We start from the raw sequence: 23,906 nt of genomic DNA, 5'->3' as shown, positions 1-23,906 counted from the left end.
AAAGGTCTCCTGCAAGGGGACTGGGGCCTGGGATTAAAATAAATAAACACAACATAAATATAGGACAAAACACACATCACAACAAGAGGGACAACACTAAATAAAGAGAGACCCAAGACAACAACATAGAAAGGCAGCGACACAACATGGTACAAATATTATTATTATTACTTTAAAGATGTCTATATGTGAAAACACACTAAAATTACATGAATTCCACTGAGAAGATGCTTCCCCTTTATAGGACATTGGTTGGCCAACACGCACAGGTAGGTATCACGCTGGTCTGGGCGTGGCCCCATACACGACAACTGGACAACCAAGGAGCCTTTCGCGCATGCGTGAGCTCGAAAGTGCGTTGTATAACAATTACTTGTGGCGAGCGAGAAATTATGCAGGGTGTACACAATTTGTTTTAATCCCCAGACCGAAGAGGAAGAGATTTAGTTTCTCCCCTAGCGGCCATATTGTATGGACTATTGGTGGAAAAAGCAGTATTTCAGCAGCAAAAGTCATTTTAAGAAGAACCTTGCCAAGACTTTGGTTGGCGGTGGGATTCAGTTCAACAGCTAGCTGTCCAGCTGGTTGAGGGATTTCACAGATTGGGGATTGTGTTTTTAAGATATAGATTACTATATTTATTTTTTAGCTTGTTTATTAACAGTCGTCAAGATGAAGGACCGATTGGAACAACTTAAAGCAGTAAGTGAGGTCTGGGAAGTGTGACAGGGACACCTTTTCACAGAGCGAGACAAATGTTAGAACCTCCTGTGTGGGCCAGCATGCAAATTACAAGTGGTCTATGCAAGGAAGTGAATCATTCGACAAAATTATTTAACTTATTATTAGTGTTATTAGGCAGTTTACAAGCTATTCATCAGCCTATTCGAAACCCTATTTGGACTGCCGCTATTTGATTTGATTACATGGCTACGTAATGAATTACTTTAATTACGATGCATGAGAGATGGAAAAGAGAATCGTTTCTGGTATAGTTTTATTTTTCATCAACTTGGATATTTACTGTACTAAAATATAAACGCAACGTGCAACAATTTCAAAGATTTTTACTGAGTTACAATTAATATAAGGAAATCAGTTGATTTTAAAATAAATAAGTTAGTCCCTAATCTATAGATTTCACATGACTGGGCAGGGGTGCAGCCATGGGTGGGCCTGGAAGGGCATAGGTCCACCTACTTGGCAGCCAGGACCAGCAAATCAGAATACATTTTCCCCCACAAAATTGCTTTATTAGACAGAAATACTCTGCAGTTGTGAGGTCGGTTGGACATACTGCCAAATTCTGTTGGAGGCTTATGGTAGAGAAGTGAACATTCAATTATCTGGCAACAGCTCTGGTGGACATTCCTGCTGTCAGCATGCCAATTGCACGCTTCCTCAACTTGAGACATCTGTGGCATTGTGTTGTGCGACACAACTGCACATTTTAGAGTGACCTTTTATTGTCCCCAGCACAAGGTACGCCTTTGTGATCATGCTGCTTAATCAGCTTCTTGATATGCCACACCTGTCAGTTGAATGGATTATCTTGTCTAAGGGGAAATGGTCACTAACAGGGAAGCGTATGGAACATTTCTGGGATTTTTTAAAATTTCAGCTCATGAAACAAACACAACATGTAAAGTATTGATGTTCTTGTTCAGTGTCATTGCCTGTGTCTCTCTTGGGGACATGTTGGTGTCTTGTGGCAGTCAGCGAGTGGGGGGTTGAGGACAAGGTAACGGGATCACGGGTGTGTCAAGTGTGCACTGTGTCCTGGCGTGCTTCGGGTATTGGAGAATGTGGCATCACGTGGTCAGTTGATTTCTAATTTGGGCTGACAGTTGTAGGCTTTCATTCCCACCATTTGTTTATAATCTCCTGTAATTAAGCTGCAGTTGTAATTGACACCTATACTAATTAACAATCAGTAGTGTAATGCAAGGCCTATAGTGGTGAGATTGGTGATTGTTCAACATCTCAGATCCCTTTCCACACTCTATTAGCCTAGAACTTGTATTGGTTATTTAGACATTAACTCACTCAATGTGAAAGTCCGTAGCCTAGTTTCTAACACAAAACAACCAGGATGTAAATTTCCAGTTGAAGAATGTCCGGTTAGCCTTTGGGTGAGGCGCTGCTGATCCACTCCAGCCGTGTCAGATTCTGTTACCATGGCCTTATTGGTGGACAAATATGTGCCATGTTTAGTTTGTCAAATGGTGCCCTGAGTCGTAATCTCCCAGGTACAATGGATTTCTACTGGGAGGGTAAGTAAAGTCGAAATGGTGTGGCAGTTTGTTTTAAGAACGGCCATTTACATAAAACAAGACTGACGGGAGGCCTTGAACATCTGTAGGGTTCTCTCATCTGTTTTCCTTTTAATGTTTAACTTGGTGTGGCTGTATTGTTGTGCTCGGAGCATGAAAACGTCAGCTGACAGGTGCAGTAGACAGAACAGACTACAACAGGAAATGAGGGTTATAGTTTCCCTGGACACATTATATTCAGTCTGGTCTTTGTAGGAACTCTACAGCTAGATCTCCATATCGATTGCCTTCTCTGTACAGCAGTCTGACTGTACTCTAAAGACATGTTCAGACATGCATGCCTCAGGTACACAGTGACACTCAAAGTAGTTGTCTTGTCTCCCGTAGTATGGCCTTTATGCACTAGTCTCACTCCAGTGCAGTGTCGCCCTCAAGATCAGTCACAATATCCAGAGACTTATCTCTCGGGCTTCAGTCACAGTAGCCTTTGACAGCAAGGTTGCCTCTCTTACTTCAATCTCTTTCCAGTCTATCCCTCTCTCTCCACAACCTGTCATTCTCTCTCTGTGGTGTAGTAAAATTCACATTGGGAATGGTTCAGCTCTCGGAGAGGAAATGCTGATCCCAAAACAGTTATTAGGGATAGTGTAATCTAATTGGAGCCCCTGTACAACATAAGCATGATCTGTTTGTCTGTAAAGTCTTTCACGGCATTAATGTACTAGACTAGATCCAGGAAGAACATATGGTTGAGTTTAAGCATCGTAGCGGAAATACAATGTGAAGACCAATGAAACGGCTCCATTATGATGACTCTATAGATAAAGGACCAATCGAACGTATGTCTACAGACGAATGATCAGTGATGCAGTGCCGTTGTAAAGACTGTCTAGTTATTTACCCTGTTACAGGGGAAATATGCAACTAGGCGTACCTCGAGCTATATATGCAGAATCTGAAGCCTCTAATCACAAAGGCAGGTGGAGTTGTAAATCACAAGACCGGTTTGCTGTTTATGAGTCTGGTTGTGGAAGTTTCTTATAACCGATGACTAACGGGAGAAAGAGAGACACTCCCTCTTAACCTTGTGGTCTCAGTGTTAAACTGATGCACACGATACTCATCACAACCCTCTCTCTCTTTCACACATTTTATTCCCTCTCTTCCTTGTTTATGCTGAATGAGAGCGACTAAGTGAGAAGACAGGAAGGAAACGAGTGCTTAGTCTTATCTCACTGCCGCAGCACTACCACTGTGTGAAAGAGAGAGAGAGAGACTGTTTGTGTGTGTTTTGACAAGGCATGCGAGTGTGCCATGTCTTTACGTGTATAGTGCCAGTGTAAATCACAAGTGTGTCGATATACAGCTCTCTCTTGTTGTAAAAAAAAAATATACAAATAAAAAAAAGATCCTGGTGAACACTGTCCTTTCCAGTTTTATGAATTTAATAACGGACTGTATTTGTTTTGTGTCCAACTTGTATGGGATGTGATTGACAGGGAAATGAACTGACTCTGAGACTTGTGAGAACTTAAGTGGTCTTGTCTTGACTTAGACCAGGTCCCGCCTTCCCGATAGCGATTGAACTTACAGGCTGACTACACCGCTCGCGTGTGCGAGCATTGCAAAATGCATTTAGAAATCTATGTTATTCAATTATTGCACCCACACTGCTCGCGTGCGTCAATGAGCGTCTGCGTTGCCAAGGGCGAAAATAGAAGTCAGATCTATTTCTGATGCAGATCGCACTGCAAGTCCTGCCTCTCCTATCTCCTCATTGGTTTATAGAAGCAGCCACCCACGTGCCATCTCCTCATTGGTTATACCCATGTGGGTGACTGAAAGACGAACGAGGTCAGTGGCAGTAATGCACCTCATTTATGAAAGTTGCCAATCGCCATATAAAGTGAAGAGGAGAAAAAGTCTGGAAGGAGGAGAGATGACTAGAAAAGATTCGGTTGACCATTTTATGTGTGGATTAATTTGCGGATTAGAGGATCAAGCTAGCTAGCTAGCTAGCTAGCTAGCTAGCTAAATTGCCATAAATATTTAGTGCTTTTCGACCTGTCCCCAAATTTTATATAATTGGTTCAGAGTTTGTTTTGGTATTTTAACCTGTGTGTCGTGATCGCGTTTGGTGTGGGGGGACAAAATACATTTATGCACAATGGCGCACGTACGCAGCTGGTTTGGGTTCCGTGTTAGGCTTATGAGTTTTTATAAGGATGTATCTTTTCTACAACGGCCGGAGATGTAACGTGCGTTTTTTTTCTCTCAAAACACAGCGCAGAGAAAATGGTTGCTAAGTGTGTTGTTGGAGAATGTGTCGATATTGATGGGATTGAAAGGGCGCTGTTCTCGGATCAGCTTTCTCCAGCTCAGATGGTTATAAACTGATTGCGTCTTCAGTTTCTGGATTGTGCGGATCTCTTTTTCAAGTTTTCTATTGCACCTCGCCTGAACAGGTGTGCGTTTTTCTTTCGCCTCCATCCATATCTTAACATCAAAATTGTTACAAGACTGACGATGGATCAGTTCCAAGAGCGATATTACTACCTACAGTAGCAAATATTGAGGTGGCTTATTCAAACGCTTAACCAATAAAACTGAACTAAATCACCTATTTGGCGCATTTTATGCTACACATGAAGTATATTGAGACTAATTGCAGACAGTAGCCTACAAGTAGCAAAACTGAACTCAACTACTTTTTATATTTTTAATGGAGTTCTCGGTTTTAATTTGAAGCGTTCTAGAGTTAGTTTGTATCAATTGCAAAGACATTGCCAACTTTGTATTTGTAGTGAACTTTGTATTTGTGGGCAACTTTGTTCTGAAGATCAATCAAATGTGTAAATATACATCCCTTTTTAGATCAACAGATGTCACAGTACTTATACAGAAACCCAGCCTAAAAACCCAAACAGCAAGCAATGCAGATGTAGAAGCACAGTGGTTAGGAAAAACTCCCTAGAAAGGCAGGAACCTAGGAAGAAACCTAGAGGAACCAGGCTATGAGGGGTCGCCAGTCCTCTTCTGGCTGTGCCGGATTATAACAGTACATGGCCAAGCTGTTCAAACGTTCATAGATGACCAGCAGGGTCAAATAATAATAATCACAGTGGTTGTAGAGGGTGCAACAGGTCACCTCAGTAGTAAATTGGCTTTTCATAGCTGAGCATTCAGAGGTCGAGACACCAGGTGTGGTAGAGAGAAAGTGGGGGAGAGTCTAAAAAAGAGAAGGTCCGGGTCAAGGTAGCACGTCCGGTGAACTGGTCAGGGCTCCATAGCCGCAGGAAGAACAGTTGGAACTGTAGTAGCACCACAACCAGGTGGACTGGGGACAGCCAGGAGTCATCAGGCCAGGTAGTCCTGAGTCATGGTCCTAGGGAGGGAGCATACTTAAATTCATACAGGACACCAGATAAGGCAGGAGAATTACACCAGATATAATACTGACCCTAGCTCCCCCGGCATATAGACCAGGGGTTCTTAAACTTTTTAAGCCTGGGACCCAAATTAGAAAGTTTGTTTTCCTGGGACCCACGTTTATGAAAACATGCAACTATATGTAAATATCGGAACATTTCATTGCTCTTATGCAAACCTAAAACAAATGCAATATAGACAAATAACAAATATAATAATATAAATAGCTATTCATGTTTATTTTTGATCACACAAATGTAGAGCAGAAAACACATGCGCGCACACACAAATGTAGAGCAGAAAACACATGCGCGCACACACAAATGTAGAGCAGAAAACACATGCGCGCACACACAAATGTAGAGCAGAAAACACATGCGCGCACACACAAATGTAGAGCAGAAAACACATGCGCGCACACACAAATGTAGAGCAGAAAACACATGCGCGCACACACAAATGTAGAGCAGAAAACACATGCGCGCACACACAAATGTAGAGCAGAAAACACATGCGCGCACACACAAATGTAGAGCAGAAAACACATGCGCGCACACACAAATGTAGAGCAGAAAACACATGCGCGCACACACAAATGTAGAGCAGAAAACACATGCGCGCACACACAAATGTAGAGCAGAAAACACATGCGCGCACACACAAATGTAGAGCAGAAAACACATGCGCGCACACACAAATGTAGAGCAGAAAACACATGCGCGCACACACAAATGTAGAGCAGAAAACACATGCGCGCACACACAAATGTAGAGCAGAAAACACATGCGCGCACACACAAATGTAGAGCAGAAAACACATGCGCGCACACACAAATGAGAGGTGTGTGTGGTTGATGCTTCAACCAGCATGTCTATTCTGGGCCCAGTTTTTGATTGTGCAACCCTGTGATCTTGCTCAGCATGGAGTCTGTGTCTGTATGCCAGAGTTGAGAACCATGACTCGCATAGGTATGTGGTGCCAAACTGTTTGCCTCAAAAAGCATCTCGCTTCAATTAGTTTATTCTAGTTCAGAATAAAAATGGTTACTTGAATTTTAACAGCAAATGTTCCAACTTACACTTGTTTTCACCAATAATTTCTACAGTAAGATGTACAGTAGGCCTAATCTTTTTCATCTTTATCTGTACTGTTACTTAGGGTTGCACACAACCAAAGCAAGCTAGCAAGCTACTGATAAACGTTATCTATCTAGCTACAGTGGGGCAAAAAAGTATTTAGTCAGCCACCAATTGTGCAAGTTCTCCCACTTAAAAAGATGAGGCATGTAATTTTCATCATAGGTACACTTCAACTATGACAGACAAAATGAGAAAAAATCCAGAAAATCACATTGTAGGATTTTTAATGAATTTATTTGCAAATTATGATGGAAAATAAACTTTTGTTATTGACCAACTACTTATCTCAATACTTTGTTATAGACCCTTTGTTGGCAATGAGAGGTCAAACGTTTTCTGTAAGTCTTCACAAGGTTTTCACACACTGTTGCTGGTATTTTGGCCCATTCCTCCATGCAGATCTCCTCTAGAGCAGTGATGTTTTGGGGCTGTTGCTGGGCAACACGGACTTTCAACTCCCTCCAAAGATTTTCTATGGAGTTGAGATCTGGAGACTGGCCAGGCCACTCCAGGACCTTGAAATGCTTCTTACGAAGCCACTCCTTCATTGCCCGGGCGGTGTGTTTGGGATCATTGTCATGCTGAAAGACCCAGCCACGTTTCATCTTCAATGCCCTTGCTGATGGAAGGAGGTTTTCACTCAAAATCTCACGATACATGGCCCCATTCATTCTTTCCTTTACACTGATCAGTCGTCCTGGTCCCTTTGCAGAAAAACAGCCCCAAAGCATGATGTTTCCATCCCCCATGCCTCACAGTAGGTATGGTGTTCTTTGGATGCAACTCAGCATTCTTTGTCCTCCAAACACGACAAGTTTACTTTTTACCAAAAAGTTATATTTTGGTTTCATCTAACCATATGACATTCTCCAAATCTTCTTCTGGATCATCCAAATGCTCTCTAGCAAACTTCAGATGGGCCTGGACATGTATTGGCTTAAGCAGGGGGACACGTCTGGCACTGCAGGATTTGAGTCCCTGGCGGCGTATTGTGTTACTGATGGTAGGCTTTGTAACTTTGGTCCCAGCTCTCTGCAGGTCATTCACTAGGTCCCCCCCGTGTGGTTCTGGGATTTTTGCTCACCGTTCTTGTGATCATTTTGACCCCACGGGGTGAGATCTTGCGTGGAACCCCAGATCGAGGGAGATTATCAGTGGTCTTGTATGTCTTCCATTTCCTAATAATTGCTCCCACACTTGATTTCTTCAAACCAAGCTGCTTACCTATTGCAGATTCAGTCTTCCCAGCCTGGTGCAGGTCTACAATTTTGTTTCTGGTGTCCTTTGACAGCTCTTTGGTCTTGGCCATAGTGGAGTTTGGAGTGTGACTGTTTGAGGTTGTGGACAGGTGTATTTTATACTGATAAGTTCAAACAGGTGCCATTAATACAGGTAACGAGTGGAGGACAGAGGAGCCTCTTAAAGAAGAAGTTACAGGTCTGTGAGAGCCAGAAATCTTGCTTGTTTGTAGGTGACCAAATACTTATTTTCCACCATAATTTTCAAATAAATTCATTAAAAATCCTACAATGTGATTTTCTGGGTTTTTTTTCTTCTCATTTTGTCTGTCATCGTTGAAGTGTACCTATGATGAAAATTACATGCCTCATCTTTTTAAGTGGGAGAGCTTGCACCATTGGTGGCTGACTAAATACATTTTTGCCCCACTGTATATTAGCTGTGTACAAGGGAATTGTTTGAAAGAGAAGCTCACATCTACTACTATGAGAGAGAGTACTCCCTTATTTCTGCATATCATCTGTTATAAAACGACAACAATGTTAGCTAGCTGACTTTTCCAGTGTTGAAGCACTGTTTCCTGAAGCATTCTTGCCTGTTCTGAAAGAACTCCCTGGGTTTACAGTCATGCTGTGAATGTTTGGTCAGGACGTGTCTTTTTTGGGTTTGTTAGTTTTGAGACTCGTTACTTAGCACTTCCCCGCACAAAAGACATTGTGGGCGCTCCTTGTTATTTCTCAAAGTTTGTATGAAACCAAGAGACGAGAAGAAACGCAATCGCGTTTCACCGTATTCGCGTTTCATGACAATTGCGCTCAGCCAGAACTTGTGGCTGGCTTGACTTATTTGATGGCGAGTGGGAATGACAAGTCATTGGCAGACAGCGCATCATCTGCCGCTGAACGACAGCGTTGCAGCGTGTGGGGCGCGGAGTGATCTTCAAGAAAACTGATCTGGTGAACCGGCGAAGCACACGGGCATCTCCCTCCCACTCGTGCAGCGGCCAAACTGACACCACTGCTCAGCAGAGAGCGCAATGAGAGCACAGTTGCACTTGGCCAAATCAATTCCAGTAATGAATGAAAGAATGGTACATTTACTCTAACGCATCGCAACCCACCATTAACAGGTCTGCGACCCATACTTTAAGAAAGGCTGACATCGACTATTGCAGCATAGATACCGGAAGCTGAGACGGGGGGTTGGGGGACACTGTGCCCGTCTGACGATACCCCCAGGACAGGGCCAACCAGGCAGGATATAAGCACAGTCCCCACACCACTAGAGGGATATCAACAGACCACCAACTTACTTCCCTGAGACAAGGCTGAGTATAGCCCTCCCACCGCATGAGTCTGAGGGGCCGCAAAACCGGACATGAAAATCACGTCAGTGACTCAACCTACTTAAGTGACACACCCCTCCTAGGGACGGTGTGGAAGAGCACTAGTAAGCCTGTGACTCAGAGGCAAAGAAATCCCAGTGGAGAGATGGGAGCCGGCCAGGCAGACAGCAAGGATGGTTCGTCGCTCCAGTGCCTTGTCATTCACCTTCGACACCCCTGGGCCAGACTACACTCAATCATAGGACCAACTGAAGAGATGAGTCTTCAATAAAGACTTAAAGGTTGAGACTGAGTCTGCATCTCTCACATGGATAGGCAGACCATTCCATGGAAGCCCTGCCTCCAGCTGTTTGCTTAGAAATTCTAGGGACAATAAGGAGGCCTGCGTCTTGTGACCGTAGCGTACGTGTAGGTATGTACGGCAGGACCAAATTGAAAAGATGGATAGGAGCAGGCCCATGTAATATTTGTAGGTTAGCAGTAAAACCTTGAAATCAGCCCTAGCCTTAACAGGAAGCCTGTGTAGAGAGGCTAGCACTGGAGTAATATGATCAAATGTTTTTGGTTCTAGTAAAAGATTCTAACATCCGTGTTTAGTGCTAACTGAAGATAACTTTGTTTCTTTGGGACCTAGAACTAGCATCTCTGTTTTGTCTGAGTTTTTAAAAGTCAAACATTTTCCACCATCCACTTCCTTATGTCTGGCTTCCAGGCTAGGCAATTGTGGGGCTTCAGCATGTTTCATTGAAATGTACAGCTGTGTGTCGTCCCATAGCAGTGAAAGTTAACATTGTGTTTCTGAATGACATCACCAAGAGGTATAATATATAGTGAAAACAATAGTTGTCCTAAAACGGAACCTTGACGAACACCGACACTTACAATTGATTTCTCAAAGCACAAACCATCCACAAAGACAAACTGATATCTTTCTGACAGATTTCTAAACCAGGCAAGAACTAGACCGTGTTGACCAATTAGGGTTCCAATCTCTCCAAAAGAATGTGGTGATCGATGGTATCAAAAGCGGCACTATGGTCCAGGAGCACGAGGACCGATGCAGAGCCTTGGTCTGACGTCATTTACCACCTTCACGAGTGCAGTCTCAGTACTATGATGGGGCCTAAAACAAGACTGAAGTGTTTTGTATTCATTTTTTGTCATCAGGAAGGCATTGAGTTGATGTGCAACAGCTTTTACATTTCCCTTTTGAGAGGAATGGGAGATTTGATATAGGCCAATTGTTTAGTTTAAAAAAAAAAAAACATTTTCCGGGTCAAGGTTTGGCTTTTTCAGGAGAGGCTTTATTGCTGCCACTTTTTTAGTGAGTTTGGTACACAGCCAGAGGATAGGGAGGCGTTTTATTATGTTCAGCATAGGAAGGCCAGGAAGTAGCTCTTCCAGTAGTTTAGTTGGAGTTCAGCTGGAATGCTTAGAGGCCATGACTATTTTCGTGAATGTATCAAGAGATATAGGATTTAAAAACTTGAGTGTCTCCATTGTTCCTGGCAGTTCTGTGCACACTTGAAAATTGAGCTTTGGAGAAATACGCAGATTCAAAGAGGAGTCTGTAATTTTGCTTTCTAATGATCATAATCTTTTAATCTAAGGATTTCATGAATTCATCACTGATGAAGTAAAAGCCTTCCTGTCTTGGGGAATGCAGATTTTTTGTTAGCTTTGCGACAGTATCAAAAATGCATTTTGTATTGTTCTTATTCTCATCAATTAGGTTGGAAAAATAGACTGAATGAGCAGCAGTGAGGGCTCTTTCGATATTGCACGCTACTGTCTCCAAGCTAGTCAGAAGACTTCCAGTTTGGTGGAGTGTAATTTCCATTCCAATTCCCTTTAAGCTTGCTTCAGGGCTCAGGTTTTTTTCTGTATACTGGAAGCTAATTTCTTGTGCCAAATGTTTGGTTTTTTTTGTTTTTAAGTGGTGCGACTGCATCTAGGATGTTACGCAAGGTTAAATGTAGACGCTCAGTCATATCGGCGGTCACAGAGAGACAGAATCACATGGTTTAGCCATGTTTAGCGGAGATCTTCTGTGTATAAATTGATGGCAAGAAAGCATAATGACACACTTAGCTATTCTACGAGTGGTCTGAGGCAGGTGTTAGGTTACGAGTGTTTTTCAAGTGCAACATTAATCATGATGGTTTTGGGAAACAGCTCAGAGATTTAACAATGCCCCAAAGATGGTTCTAACGATTAACTTAGACTTATTAGACTTTATTTTCTTGTTGTTTAGCAGATGCTCCTAGCCAGAGCGACTTACAGGAGAAATTAGGGTTAAGTCCCTTGCTCAACTCGCGGTCATAAAGTACTACTGTGCGACATAACTGATGTTCACTCTACTAGTACAACAGTTAGTTGTAAAAGCAATAGCAAAGTTTACTCTAAAGGTTCAACTTAAGTCAAAGGATCTGGTCGAAGTAAAAGTTTTAATGAAGTGCTTCCGAGGTACAGGGTAGTCATGTCAAAGAGGCTTAAAAGGATGTTAGCCTATAATAGAGGCTTAAAAGGATGTTAGCCTATAATAGCCTTAGTGGCTAAAGAGCAAATGGCAACCAAAAAGCCTTGCGGCTAAAAGGCAAGGCCTGTAGAGCCAAGGCCAATGGCAAGGGATGCGTCCTGAATCACAAGATTATATAGTCAAATTACGTTCATCATTAGACGTTAGTTGATATGAAACTGATGCAACTTTAAATTGAACAATAAAAACAGACCTCTTGAGTTGTGCTACTTTTATAATGGGGTAAATACATTTGAATGGAATCACTTTTTGACAGCACCCCTTTTTGAATTGAACGAAACCTTCCATACATATTTGCCCATTGTTGAAGTGCTCAGAAAGTTACGTTTTGACCTGAATGCCAAAATATTCAAGAGATACAGGTGCTCGAAGTTGACCCATTTTGCAAACCCCAACTGACCATGACTGAGACATCCCATGTTTTTATCACTGGAAAAGACAAACGGTTGATGTACACTACCATTCAAAAGTTCAGGGTCACTAAGAAATGTCCTTTTTTGAAAGAGAATCACTTATTTTTTTGTCCATTTAAAATAACATTGAATTGATCAGAAAATATAGTGTCGACGTTGTTAATGTTGTAAATGACTGTTGTAGCTGGAAACGGCACATTTTTAATGGAATATCTACATAGGCATACAGAGGCCCATTATCAGCGACCATCACTCCTGTGCTCCAATGGCACGTTGTGTTAGCCTTTTAAAATGATAAACTTGGATTAGCTAATTGATCATTAGAAAACCCTTTTGCAATTGTTAGCACAGCTGAAAACTGTTGTGCTGATTAAAGAAGCAATGAAACTGGCCACCTTTCAGACTAGTTGAGTATCTGGAAATCAGCATTTGTGGGTTTGATTACAGGCCCAAAATGGCCAGAAACAAAGAACTTTCTTCTGAAACTTGTCAGTATATTCTTGTTCTGAGAAATGAAGGCTATTCCATGCAAGAAATTGCCAAGAAACTGAAGATCTCATACAACGCTGTGTACTACTCCCTTCACAGAACAGCACAAACTGTCTCTAATCAGAATAGAAAGAGTGGGAGGCCCCGGTGCACAACTAAGCAAGAGACATTACATTAGTGTCTAGTTTGAGAAACAGACGCCTCACAAGTCCTCAACTCGCAGCTTCATTAAATAGTACCCGCAAAACACCAGTCTCAATGTCAACAGTGAGGAGGTGACTCCGGGATTCTCTCCTTCTAGGTTTTAGTTCCTCTGTCCACTGTCTGTGTTCTTTTGCCAATCTGAATCTTTTCCTTTTTATTGGTCAGTCTGAGATATGGCTTTTTCTTTGCAACTCTACCTAGAAGGCCAGCATCCCGGAGTATAATAATAATAATAAAATAGTTTTATTGTTTTAAATGATATCTAACTCAAATTTTATATTTTCCAGTGATTTAAGAAATGGATGTCTAATGGTATGTTGGGAGTATGCAAAATGGGTCAACTTTGAGCACTGTTGTGTCCTGAATGTTTTGGCATTTGGGTAAAAAAAAAGTAACTTCCTGACCACTTCCATTGGCAAACATGTATGGAAAGTTTTTTTTTGTTTAAATCAAAAAGGATGATGTCAAAAAGTGGAGGCTCCTCAGAGGAGGAAGGGGAGGACCATCCTATGCAGTGAATTTCAGGCTTTTTTTTTCATTCAGTATTGTTGTAATTGTCATTATTTCAAATACATTTTAAAAATCAGCCGATTTAATCGGCACCAATTTTTTTTGGTCCTCCCAATAATCGTTATCGGTATCGGTGTTGAAAAATCATAATCGGTCGACCTCTAAACTCTATACTCAATATATTCACGACACCAAATAACTGATTAAAATGCATTGTTTTGCAATGGTCTACAGTAACCTCAACAGCACCCTCTGGTGTATCACTTTGGTGAAGCCGGAGGACAGTTACTTTCTGTCCTCTGGGTACTTTGACTTCAATACAAAAGCTTGGAGGCTCATGGTTCTTACCCCCTTACATAGATTTACACAGTAATTATGACGACTTCCGGAGGACATCCTCCAATCTAATATCCTGTCCATCCAATCAAAGGATTAGAGAAGTAATCTAGTACTGAAAGCATACGTTACAGCCAGCTAGCACAGCAGTGCATAAAGTGTGGTAAGTAGTTGACTCAAAGAGCGAAAGAGAAAATAGTTAAAGTTTTGAACTAATTTGTTAATTTAAAAAATGAAGGAGAAGCAGCAGAGGGGTAGGAAGGGGGGGCTTTTTTAGTTTACCTTTCGCTTACTTAACTAATGGAATTACGAAATATCTAAATATTAGGGAAAATAATTCTGGGCAAATGTAAGGAATGACACACACAAAAACAAAATACTGCCAAGTTGTTTAGGAGCTAGAAGCAGAGCTGCCATGTCTGTCGGCGCCATCTTTACTGATAGAACAATGAGACAGATATTTCACTGGCTGTATAAATGTGAAGCATCTGTTTGGTGTTTCCACTTACTACCATATATGTTAGTGCGAGGAAGCCCATTGGCCGGCAGTGGGAGAAGATGAAAGGAGACTTATTTTAGCTGACATTCTGCTAATTTTCTCATCAATTAAACATTTGATCTCAATACTGTTTTCTGTTCCAAAAGCTACCATCTCTTGCGAACAGAGTGGACTAAGTTTTGTGGACTTTACCCTTTGCCAAAGTTTTAAAAAATGTAGTTGTTTAGAAGGAATGCAAAGGCGAATTGAGTTACTGCTCACGTGCACTTCAGAGTAGGCGTTCCCTAGCGGAAATATGCAAATATTTACTAGAATGCGCCGATAGGATCTCACTAGCTCGTGCGTAGCTTTGCCCTCCACCTTGCCTGTTCTACCCACTATGACTCATTATTTCCCATTTGAAATGATGTGCTGTGGTCTATATCTTTTTTTAGTTATGAAAATCTTTGCTACAGCTCTTCCAAGTCTAGGGAAGCTTTCAGTTTTATTAATATATTGCCACCATGGCCTGCCGGTATAACTGCTAAACTGCTTGCTGTATACTGTACTACGTGATTGTACAAATGGATTGGTTTGTGGGTTTACTAACGTGTTAGTTCTAATTTGTTGACTAATGCGTTAATATGGTGACAACTATGTCGGCTGTGAAGGTTATGGTGTGAAGGTTTGGCCTGGAGAGGTGTTTGCACCTGGTCACAGACAGCTGTTGTGTTGTGCATTCAAGTCCACAAGCAAATACAAAAGGTGAGAGGAGGAGAGCTTGTAGATGCAAGATGGAATTATACAACCAGCAAAGTGATGAGCCTAAACCTATCGATGTTACATTGAACTGGGTGAATGGAATGTGAATGACAGTCATCCAATATGCTGTAATAGAAATAAATCCATGCTCATAAAAAAAATCTTGACCAACACTGCCACTGAATTCAAATGTTTTTTATAGTACAGAGATTGACATTCAGCAGTTAAGAAAGTTCAAGGTTGGATTGTCACGAGTTCCTGAGGCCTATAACTCTGTGTTCAGTCTATACTTCCGAACTTAAGTTGTTGGAGCGCTTATATGCATGTTATAATTGTAAGCAGAGAAATTACATCTGGGTTGTCGTCTTTGGCCTTCGGATCGGCCCCCACGGAAGGGAAGGAAGAGGGGGGCGAATCTCTGCTCGCGCTCTCCTTTCCTGTAAAAGGATGGGGAAGCATTTGTTCTTATTTTATTCTCCCAAAACCCAGTTATATAATGCCCCAACTATTTTAGAGTGCTTGCTCTCACTCTTTTCCTCCCCATTTCCCACTCGCCATCTATCTATCTCTATTCGTCTATCCACTTACCTACCCACCCACCCTGGGGTCCATAATTATTGGCACCCTTGATAAATATGAGCAAGAAAGACTGTATAAAATAAATAATAGAAAAACTGAGCTATATTGTATGCTTCATTTTTTGGGGAAATTATATTATACTAACACAGTTGCTCAGAGAACGACATTGTATATATACAGTTGAAGTCGCAAGTTTACATACAGTTAGGTTGGAGTCATTAAAACTAGTTTTTCAACCACTCCACAAATTATAGTTTTTCAAGTCGGTTAGGACATCTACTTTGTGCGTGACACAAGTAATGTTTCCAACAATTGTTTACATATTATTTCACTTATAATTCACTGTATCACAATTCCAGTGGGTCAGAAGTTTACATACACTAAGTTCACTGCCTTTAAACAGCTTGAAAAATTCCAGAAAATGATGTCACTGCTTTAGAAGCTTCTGAGGCTAATTGATTTGAGTCAATTGGAGGTGTACCTGTGGATGTATTTCAAGGCTTCCCTTCAAACTCAGTACCTCCTTAGGCTTGACATCATGGGAAAATCAAAAGAAATCAGCCAAGTCCTCAAACCTCTAAGTCTGGTTCATCCTTGGGAGCAATTTCCAACCGCCTGAAGGTACCACGTTCATCTGTACAAACAATAGTATGCAAGTATAAACACCATGGGACCACGCAGCCGTCATACCACTCAGGAAGGAGACGCGTTCGATCTCCTAGAGATGAACGTACTTTGGTGCGAAAAGTGCAAATCAATCCCAGAACAACAGCAAAGGACCTTGTGGAGATGCTGGAGGAAACGGGTACAAAAGCTTCTATTAAACGAGTCCTATATTGACAACCTGAAAGGCCACTCAGCAAGGAAGAAGCCACTGTTCCAAAACCGCCATTAAAAAGCCAGACTATGGTTTGCAACTGCACATGGGGACAAAGATTGTACTTTTTGGAGAAATGACTCTGGTCTGATGAAACAACAATAGAACTGTTTGGCCATAATGACCATCATATTGTTTGGAGGAAAAACAGGGAGGATTGCAAGCCGAAGAACACCATCCCAACCGTGAAGCACGGGGGTCATCATGTTGTGGGGATGCTTTGCTGCAGGAGGGACTGGTGCACTCCACAAAATAGATGGCATCATGAGGCAAGAAAATTGTGGATATATTGAAGCAACATCTCAAGACATCAGTTAAAGCTTGGTCGCAAATGGGTCTTCCAAATGGACAATGACCCCAAGCATACTTCCAAAGTTGTGGCAAAATGGCTTAAGGACAACAAAGTCAAGGTATTGGAGTGGCCATTACAAAGCCCTGACCTCCATCCCATAGAAAATGTGTGGGCAGAACTGAAAAGGCGTGTGTGAGCAAGGAGGCCTTACAAACCTGACTCAGTTACACCAGCTCTGTCAGGGGAAATGGGCCAAAATTCACTCAACGTATTGTGGGAAGCTTGTGGAAGGCTACCTGAAACATTTGACCCAAGTTAAACAATTTAAAGGCAATGCTACCAAATACACTAAATTGTATGTAAACTTCTGACCCACTGGGAATGTGATGAAAGAAATAAAAGCTGAAATAAATCATTCTCTCTACTATTATTCTGACATTTTACATTCTTAAAATAAAGTGGTGATCCTAATTGATTTAAGACAGGGAATTTTTACTTTGATTAAATGTCAGGAATTGTGAAACTGAGTTTAAATGTATTTAGCTAAGGTGTTTGTAAACTTCTGACTTCAACTGTTCCTAAGAGCCAGGCACAGTCCCCTTGCGACACTGAGCCTTTTAATAAAATGTTTTCTGAGATTGGAGACCACTTTCGGCGGGATCTTAGACCAGTGTTTCCCAATCCTGGTCCTTCAGTACCTCCAACAGTACATCATTTTTTATTGTAACCCTGGACAAGCACACCTGATTAAACTTGTCAACTAATCATAAAGCCCTCAATGAGCTGAATGAAGTGTGTTTGTCCAGGGCTTCAACAAAAATGTGTACTGTTGGAGGTACTCTAGGACCAGGGTTGGGAAATACTGTCTTAGACCATTCCTCCATACAGAATATTTCCAGGTCCTTGATATCATTTTGTCTGAGCTTATGGACTGCCACCTTCAATTCAAACCATGTTTTTTTCAATGAGGTTCAAGTCCAGAGACTGAGATGGACATTGCAAAATGTAGATTTTTTTATATATTGTGGTCAACTAACCATTTTTTTGGATTTGTATTAGTGCTTAGGGTTATTGTCTTGCTGGAAGGCCAAGTGTCAGCCTCCTGGCAGAGGCAACCAGGTTTTTGGCTATAATGTCCTGGTACGTGGTAGTTCATGATGCCGTTGACTTTAAAGCCTCAGGACCAGTGTAAATCATGGCCATTCCTGGTCTAGACTATCCTATCTGCCAATCAGGGCTGTGTATGTAAATATTTTTACATTTGTATCAATGCACCCACACAATCAGAATGAGCAGTTCAATGGCAAAAGGAAGCTCAAGAAAGAAATGATCAAATATATGGATTTGGAGTTTAAACCTGTTCTGTGCCCAGCTGATGATATAGCCTTGTAGTAAGTCTGTTTACGTGTTTATTTAAGCAGGAGAGGTCAGCTAAGAACTGGTTCTGTTCCCTCCTCAGCCCTGTCCTCGCCCTTCACAGTGTCAATATCTCCAAGCCTTGTGGTCTCTGTACTCATGACGTCAGTGTGTAGTGTGCATATACTGTGGATCCACTGTTTGAATACAGTACATACAATACTGATATTGCCTTCTGCTTCTCCTCTTAGACATGTGACAATGACGATGAGGAAGTGGAAATTGCTATTGACAATGCAGCTTTTATGGATGACTTTTTCTCTCAGGTGAGTTCATTTTTCCCAAGTGTGTGACTGTGCGTGTGTGTGTGTGTGTGTATGACTCTGTGTGTGGGTTTGACTGTGTTTTTCTCTCTGTTTTCAGATTGACGACATCAGGATCAGCATTGATAAGATTGATGAGAATGTGTCTGAAGTCAAGAAGCTCTACTCGGTCATCCTGTCTGCCCCCACATCAGACCAGAGTAAAACATACTGCCTCGGCTCCCTCCGTTCCCTCTGTCTTTGTTGCTTGTTACTGTCAGTGTGTGTTTTTTAAAATTGGTATTATTTGCGTTTTTTACTTCAGAAACACAGGATGACTTGGAGGCTGTCACCAACAACATCAAGAAGATGGCTAACAACGCCCGGAACAAACTCAAAAGTGAGTCCCTCACACATGATACGGCACAAACAGACTAAATGCTGATTGGTTAATACTGGTATGGGTGAGTACTGATGTTGATTGATTCTCAGCCATCGAGAGGGATCTGGCGTCTGAGGAAGAGGAAAGGATTTCAGCCGACATGCGGATACGCAAATCACAGGTCAGCCTCCGAAAGTTCTCATCAAACCCTTTACCTGACCCTGTGCCAAACCATCAATGTGACCATAGAAATGAATACCGAACCATTGGATTGTTGCGGCTTGTGACCCTGTCCTGTCCTCCCAGCATGCAGTGCTGTCCAGGAAGTTTGTGGAAGTGATGACCAAGTACAATGAGGCCCAGGTGGACTTCAGGGAGAGGAGTAAAGGACGCATCCGGAGACAGCTAGAGATCAGTGAGTTACAGTCTTAGTTTTATATACACACAAATGGACCAAAATGTGTGTTATAATACTGAAATGATCCTCGTGTTTCTCAGCAGGAAAAGCCACGACAGATGAGGAGCTGGAAGAGATGTTAGAGGGGGGAAACTCTGCTGTCTTCACTTCAGGGGTAAGAAAGTGTTTGTGTGAGTGTGCGCGTGCGTGCATGCCAACTAACCACCTCCTCTCTTTAGATCATGGACTCTGGGATCTCGAAGCAAGCTCTCAGTGAGATCGAGGCGCGACACAAAGACATTGTGCGTCTGGAGAGCAGCATCAAAGAGCTGCATGACATGTTCGTAGACATCGCCATGCTGGTGGAGAGCCAGGTACACGTCTCGTCCTCCGATCCGTCTATTCAGTCATTAATTGATTCCTCCATCCACTATTTCATATCTGCATTTTTAAACCCTACTGTCCTACTGTCTTTGTTTCTGTCTCGTTTGCATCCTCGTTCCCTGTCTGTCATCTGTTTTTCCTTTCTCTTTTCCAGTACCCTCTTCCCTTTCTCCTTCCGCAGTGCTTTTTTCCTCTCTCCATGCTTTGGGACAGAAGTTCCCTGTTTGTGTGTCTATCCATCCATCCATCTGTCTCCCTCCCATCACTCATTCATCTTCAGTAGGAGTCTACATTCTCAGAGTCACATTTGATTCAACATCTTAGTAGCCTACAGTGGTCTGTGAATCACTAAAGCCATGTTGGAATCCACCCAACCCCATACGGTAGTCACCACACAACTACATATAATCTCTGTAACACCTGTATCTCATTGGTTGTCCTATGCTTTCCGAGGGAAAGCCGTGTGCGAGGTAAGCGCCGTCTTTCTTTCTAATATAATCCTCTTTGTGACGTTTTTGTCTCTGATGTATTCAGTTAGCGTGCAAAGATTTATTTGTTCTATATCTGTATACTCACTGTGTGTGTGTTTCAGGGTGACATAGTGAACAATATAGAGGTGCAAGTGTCTAAAGCTGTGGACCACATAGTAGTGGCTAAGACTGAGACCAAGAAAGCCATCCAGTACCAGAGCAAAGCACGCAAGGTACTGCACCCCGTCCATCAGCTAGAACCGCTATCTGCCTGAACCTAACCAACTGTGCTACTGTCCCTGTTTCTAAGAAGCTTCTATGCGGTTAGCCTGAGCTGTGCTCTTAAGGAGCCTACCGTTAATTCCTTATGGTCCAAGTACCTTACAGGTTATTTGCCGGGGTAGACTGGCTCTGGCAGCCAAAACAGCCAAATACTCCATCTAAAGAGGTATCGTTTCTTTATTGCGCCACAGTTCTAGAAACATAAACCCCTTTCATATCACACCAAAAATAATTTCACCAATGCAAAATATACACTACTGTTTTAACCTGCTTTAACACAGTTGCAGCCAACGGTGTTTTTGCAGTCTTCCTCCGTTACAGGTTTTCAGAGCATGCCAGATAGCTAATTAGGACAGGTAGTCCCTCTGTCTTCTGTCCGTCTCTCTCTCCCTCTTCTCTTTCCATTCCTCTGCACGTCTCTTTCCTGCAATGTCCTGCCCTCTGCCAGGGTGGAATAATTGACAGAATTGAGAGCAACATGGACCAATCGGTGGGCTTCGTAGAGCGGGCGGTAGCTGACCCTAAGAAAGCCGCCAAGTTTCAGCAGGATGCCCGTCGTGTGAGTGGCTATAGAAACGCCCTTGTCCTGCCCCCTGGCCCCTGCGCCGTTGACCAGCCTCTATTGGCCTGACATCCTGGTTCCCAACGATCCCCATCCTAAACCTTGAATCATCCTCCTCCAGATCTGGACCAATAGGAAAGAGGAGATGGATATATATATATATATATATACACTGTACACTTCTCTGGTCGTTCTCCATCTCGCTCTTTTGTATTTTCCACTTCCTTTCTAGCTGTATATAATCTCCTTCTTTCAACAGTAACTACAGTTTTATGTATTTCGTCCAGTTATTTATGATCACTTTATGTAACATTTAGCTCTGAGTTATGCATGTGTTTTTAGGCTGTTTGAAAAGAGATGTCGCTTTGTCCAGGAATACGTGGTGAAAAGTAGACATGACCCTTTCTCTACATAAAGTGTTGATTGTAGTCAGGGCTTGATAATCATCTTTTCCACCCTACAGGGGAAAAAAAGTGTTAATACTGGTTACTGCTGTTCGGGAGTGGTCACGATAGTGAACACTGATTTTTCTCAACAGAGAACATTTTGTATAAGTGGTTAAGCAGACACTTAATTGTTTCCCACAGAAAAGGGTGATCATATTGGTGATTCTGATTATCGTGCTCGCCATAGTGGCTCTGATTATTGGGTTGTCGGTGGGATTGAGTAAGAAGAATTGATGGAAGGTGTCTGAATAAGAGTTGTGTAAAGGGTGAGTAAAGCAGGGGGGGGACTCTGGGGTGTCACAATGGGGTGCGGTGCGGGTGGATCTGGAACTTTGGCTGTTTCCATTTTCCTTCGACTCTCTGGGTGCGTGGTGTGAAGGTATTTAAATGTTTAGGCGTTCATGCTCCTTGGCCTATTTATGAGGTGTGTTGGCGCTATCTCTGGGTGTACTGCATGTCTTATCTGAACTTCCTTCGAAGCATTTCACAAGTGCACTTGTTGCTTTTGGTAAGGGTTATGGTCCATAGAAATAGCATTATGTATCTATGGCTGGGTCACTGGTTGGCACTGTGTGTGTCAGTCTCCCAATGGTGTCTTTGGGCAATGGTGTGAATGTGTGGGGTAGTATATGTGGGTCTATGTTTCTCATTGGGGTCTTTGGGCTTTGTAGTGTGGCCTGTTTGACTGTAAGTGATGACTCACTGTGTTATGATGGGCGGGAATGTCACTTGCTGTCAATCACTGACTCGTATCAGCCAATAGAAGCTCTGCATCAAAGAGCCCCCGGTTGATCAGAATTGCCTGATGATTGACAGTGCATGATATTCCCTTCCATGTTCAGAGCTTCAATTCCCTTGGTATTTCTGTCTGTCTATCACCTCTGCATTTATTACCGTAAGTACTGATGTATTTGTTCTCCCATGTTTGTTTTTTCTCCCCCTCTGTAGAAGACAATCATTATAGCAGTGGTCTGTACTGTGCTTGCTGTCCTCATCCTCGCCATCATCCTATCACAGACAGTAGGGTAATAGAGGGACCACGGCCTCAACCCACCTAACCATCTTCATAATCACTCCATTTTTGCCCTCCTCCAGCTGTAACGGCAAAGAGGGGGATGTAGACTCAACCGATCACTTCCATTGCCCTGGGATCCTCCCCCTCTCTTACTGTATGTCTGACCAATAGAAAAAGGCCCAGCTGATGGGACTGGCTGGTGTCTTCCCTGAGGTGGCTGAGAGGATGAGCATCAGCTGGGAGAGAAACAAGAGGACGAAAACTGAGACTGTTTATGAGCCTCTGATAATGCCAATAAAAAGGGAATCTTAAGTAATGTATATCCTTACCCTCACACAACTAAATGGACACCATGCAACACTTCAATGACATTCTCTGAACTGCTTTCTATGTATCCAGTAATGTGATTGATCTTGATCCACACTGAAGGGAATCCATGACACGTCTCTCTCATTACAAAAAACCATTGACTTAATGAATCCCTGCCACCCCCCGTGCCTTATTGTCTTGCCATGATGACCCTCCAAGCTGAAAGGTAGCCAGCCGCAGCCTCCTCCAGCCCACAGAGGAACGTTGACCTCACCATATCACATGATATGTACTGAGGATGGAAACCAGTGGATTTCACTTCAATCTATGTTGAGCAATGTGCATGTGTTTGATACCGCTTGAATAGTGTTTTTAAAACTCCTAAAGCACACCTAACCTCTAAGCATTTGGGTGAGAAATGAGTCTAACATCTGATTTGCGCCTAAGCCTCTTTTTTTTGCTGTCTGTCCAATTTTAAATTCATTTCCATACCTCAGACACGGTGGCCAATGGCAAGGCTTTAAATGAGACAAGATCTCAGTTACGTACTCGTGTCCCCTCTCCTTCTGAAAACCAATTGGAGGAGAAGGTCTGTGGGAAGGGACCTCTGGCTTTCTCATCCAATGGGTTTTGAGGAGGGAGGGAGGACACGTGGAGTATGTAATTGAGGTCATCCCTGAGGGTCTGGATATTTCAAGACCGTTTTAAATGTAATAGAACTTCACTGTAGTATTATGGTGGATGCCAGAGATTTTAATGATGGAATAAAATGTTTAAAAAATATATTTTGGTTAAGACTGCTGGTGTTGTGGTTCATGCTGCGTTGTGCAATACTGAGTTGACAGACTTGGCACATCTGAATGATGGGTTACACAGTCAAACTATCCCACATTCAGTGTGAGTGAATCATTGACTGTAGGTGCACATTTTTCTCTGAAAACCTATCACCATGAATAAATGTATCTGCTGTATTGGAATACAGTAGTTGACAAGTGGCAATGACAGCAGCACCTAGAGTCTGGTTTAAGGTACTGAAGTAAGTCTCTCACACACCCTCATTCTTTAATTCACTCAAACAGGCCTGTACTGACACACAC

The 23,906-nt window shown here is 42.4% G+C and overlaps 1 protein-coding gene across 7 annotated transcripts; it reads left to right on the top strand.

Moving 5' to 3' along the window:
• The first annotated feature begins 268 nt into the window (after window positions 1-268).
• LOC109905200 (syntaxin-3) lies at window positions 269-23,592 on the top strand. 7 transcript variants are annotated; one of them, XM_020502442.2, is made up of 11 exons: window positions 269-702; window positions 18,512-18,586; window positions 18,684-18,783; window positions 18,888-18,962; window positions 19,055-19,125; window positions 19,251-19,359; window positions 19,443-19,516; window positions 19,581-19,715; window positions 20,318-20,428; window positions 21,627-21,751; window positions 22,434-23,592. In XM_020502442.2, the coding sequence occupies exons 1-10, from the start codon at window positions 673-675 to the stop codon at window positions 21,717-21,719; spliced, it is 873 nt and encodes a 290-aa protein (XP_020358031.1). In that variant the 5' UTR covers window positions 269-672; the 3' UTR covers window positions 21,720-21,751; window positions 22,434-23,592. The 7 variants fall into 7 exon arrangements, 4 of the variants coding, with proteins under 4 accessions (XP_020358031.1, XP_020358032.1, XP_031645998.1 ...); XM_031790138.1 differs by having other exon boundaries at window positions 343-702; window positions 19,446-19,516; XM_020502443.2 differs by lacking the exon at window positions 21,627-21,751 and having other exon boundaries at window positions 314-702.
• Window positions 23,593-23,906: the final 314 nt, after the last annotated feature.

Source organism: Oncorhynchus kisutch, linkage group LG15, assembly GCF_002021735.2.
Source record: "Oncorhynchus kisutch isolate 150728-3 linkage group LG15, Okis_V2, whole genome shotgun sequence".
NCBI lineage: Eukaryota > Metazoa > Chordata > Actinopteri > Salmoniformes > Salmonidae > Oncorhynchus > Oncorhynchus kisutch.
This window is presented reverse-complemented; position numbering and strand designations above follow the sequence as displayed.

Excerpts from the sequence above, each read along its gene's own strand:
- LOC109905200 (XM_020502442.2), top strand. The coding sequence starts at position 673 with ATGAAGGACCGATTGGAACAACTTAAAGCA. Across the intron at positions 18,784-18,887 it reads TGCCCCCACATCAGACCAGA|AAACACAGGATGACTTGGAG; the intron begins GTAAAACATACT and ends TTTTTACTTCAG. Across the intron at positions 19,716-20,317 it reads CCATGCTGGTGGAGAGCCAG|GGTGACATAGTGAACAATAT; the intron begins GTACACGTCTCG and ends TGTGTGTTTCAG.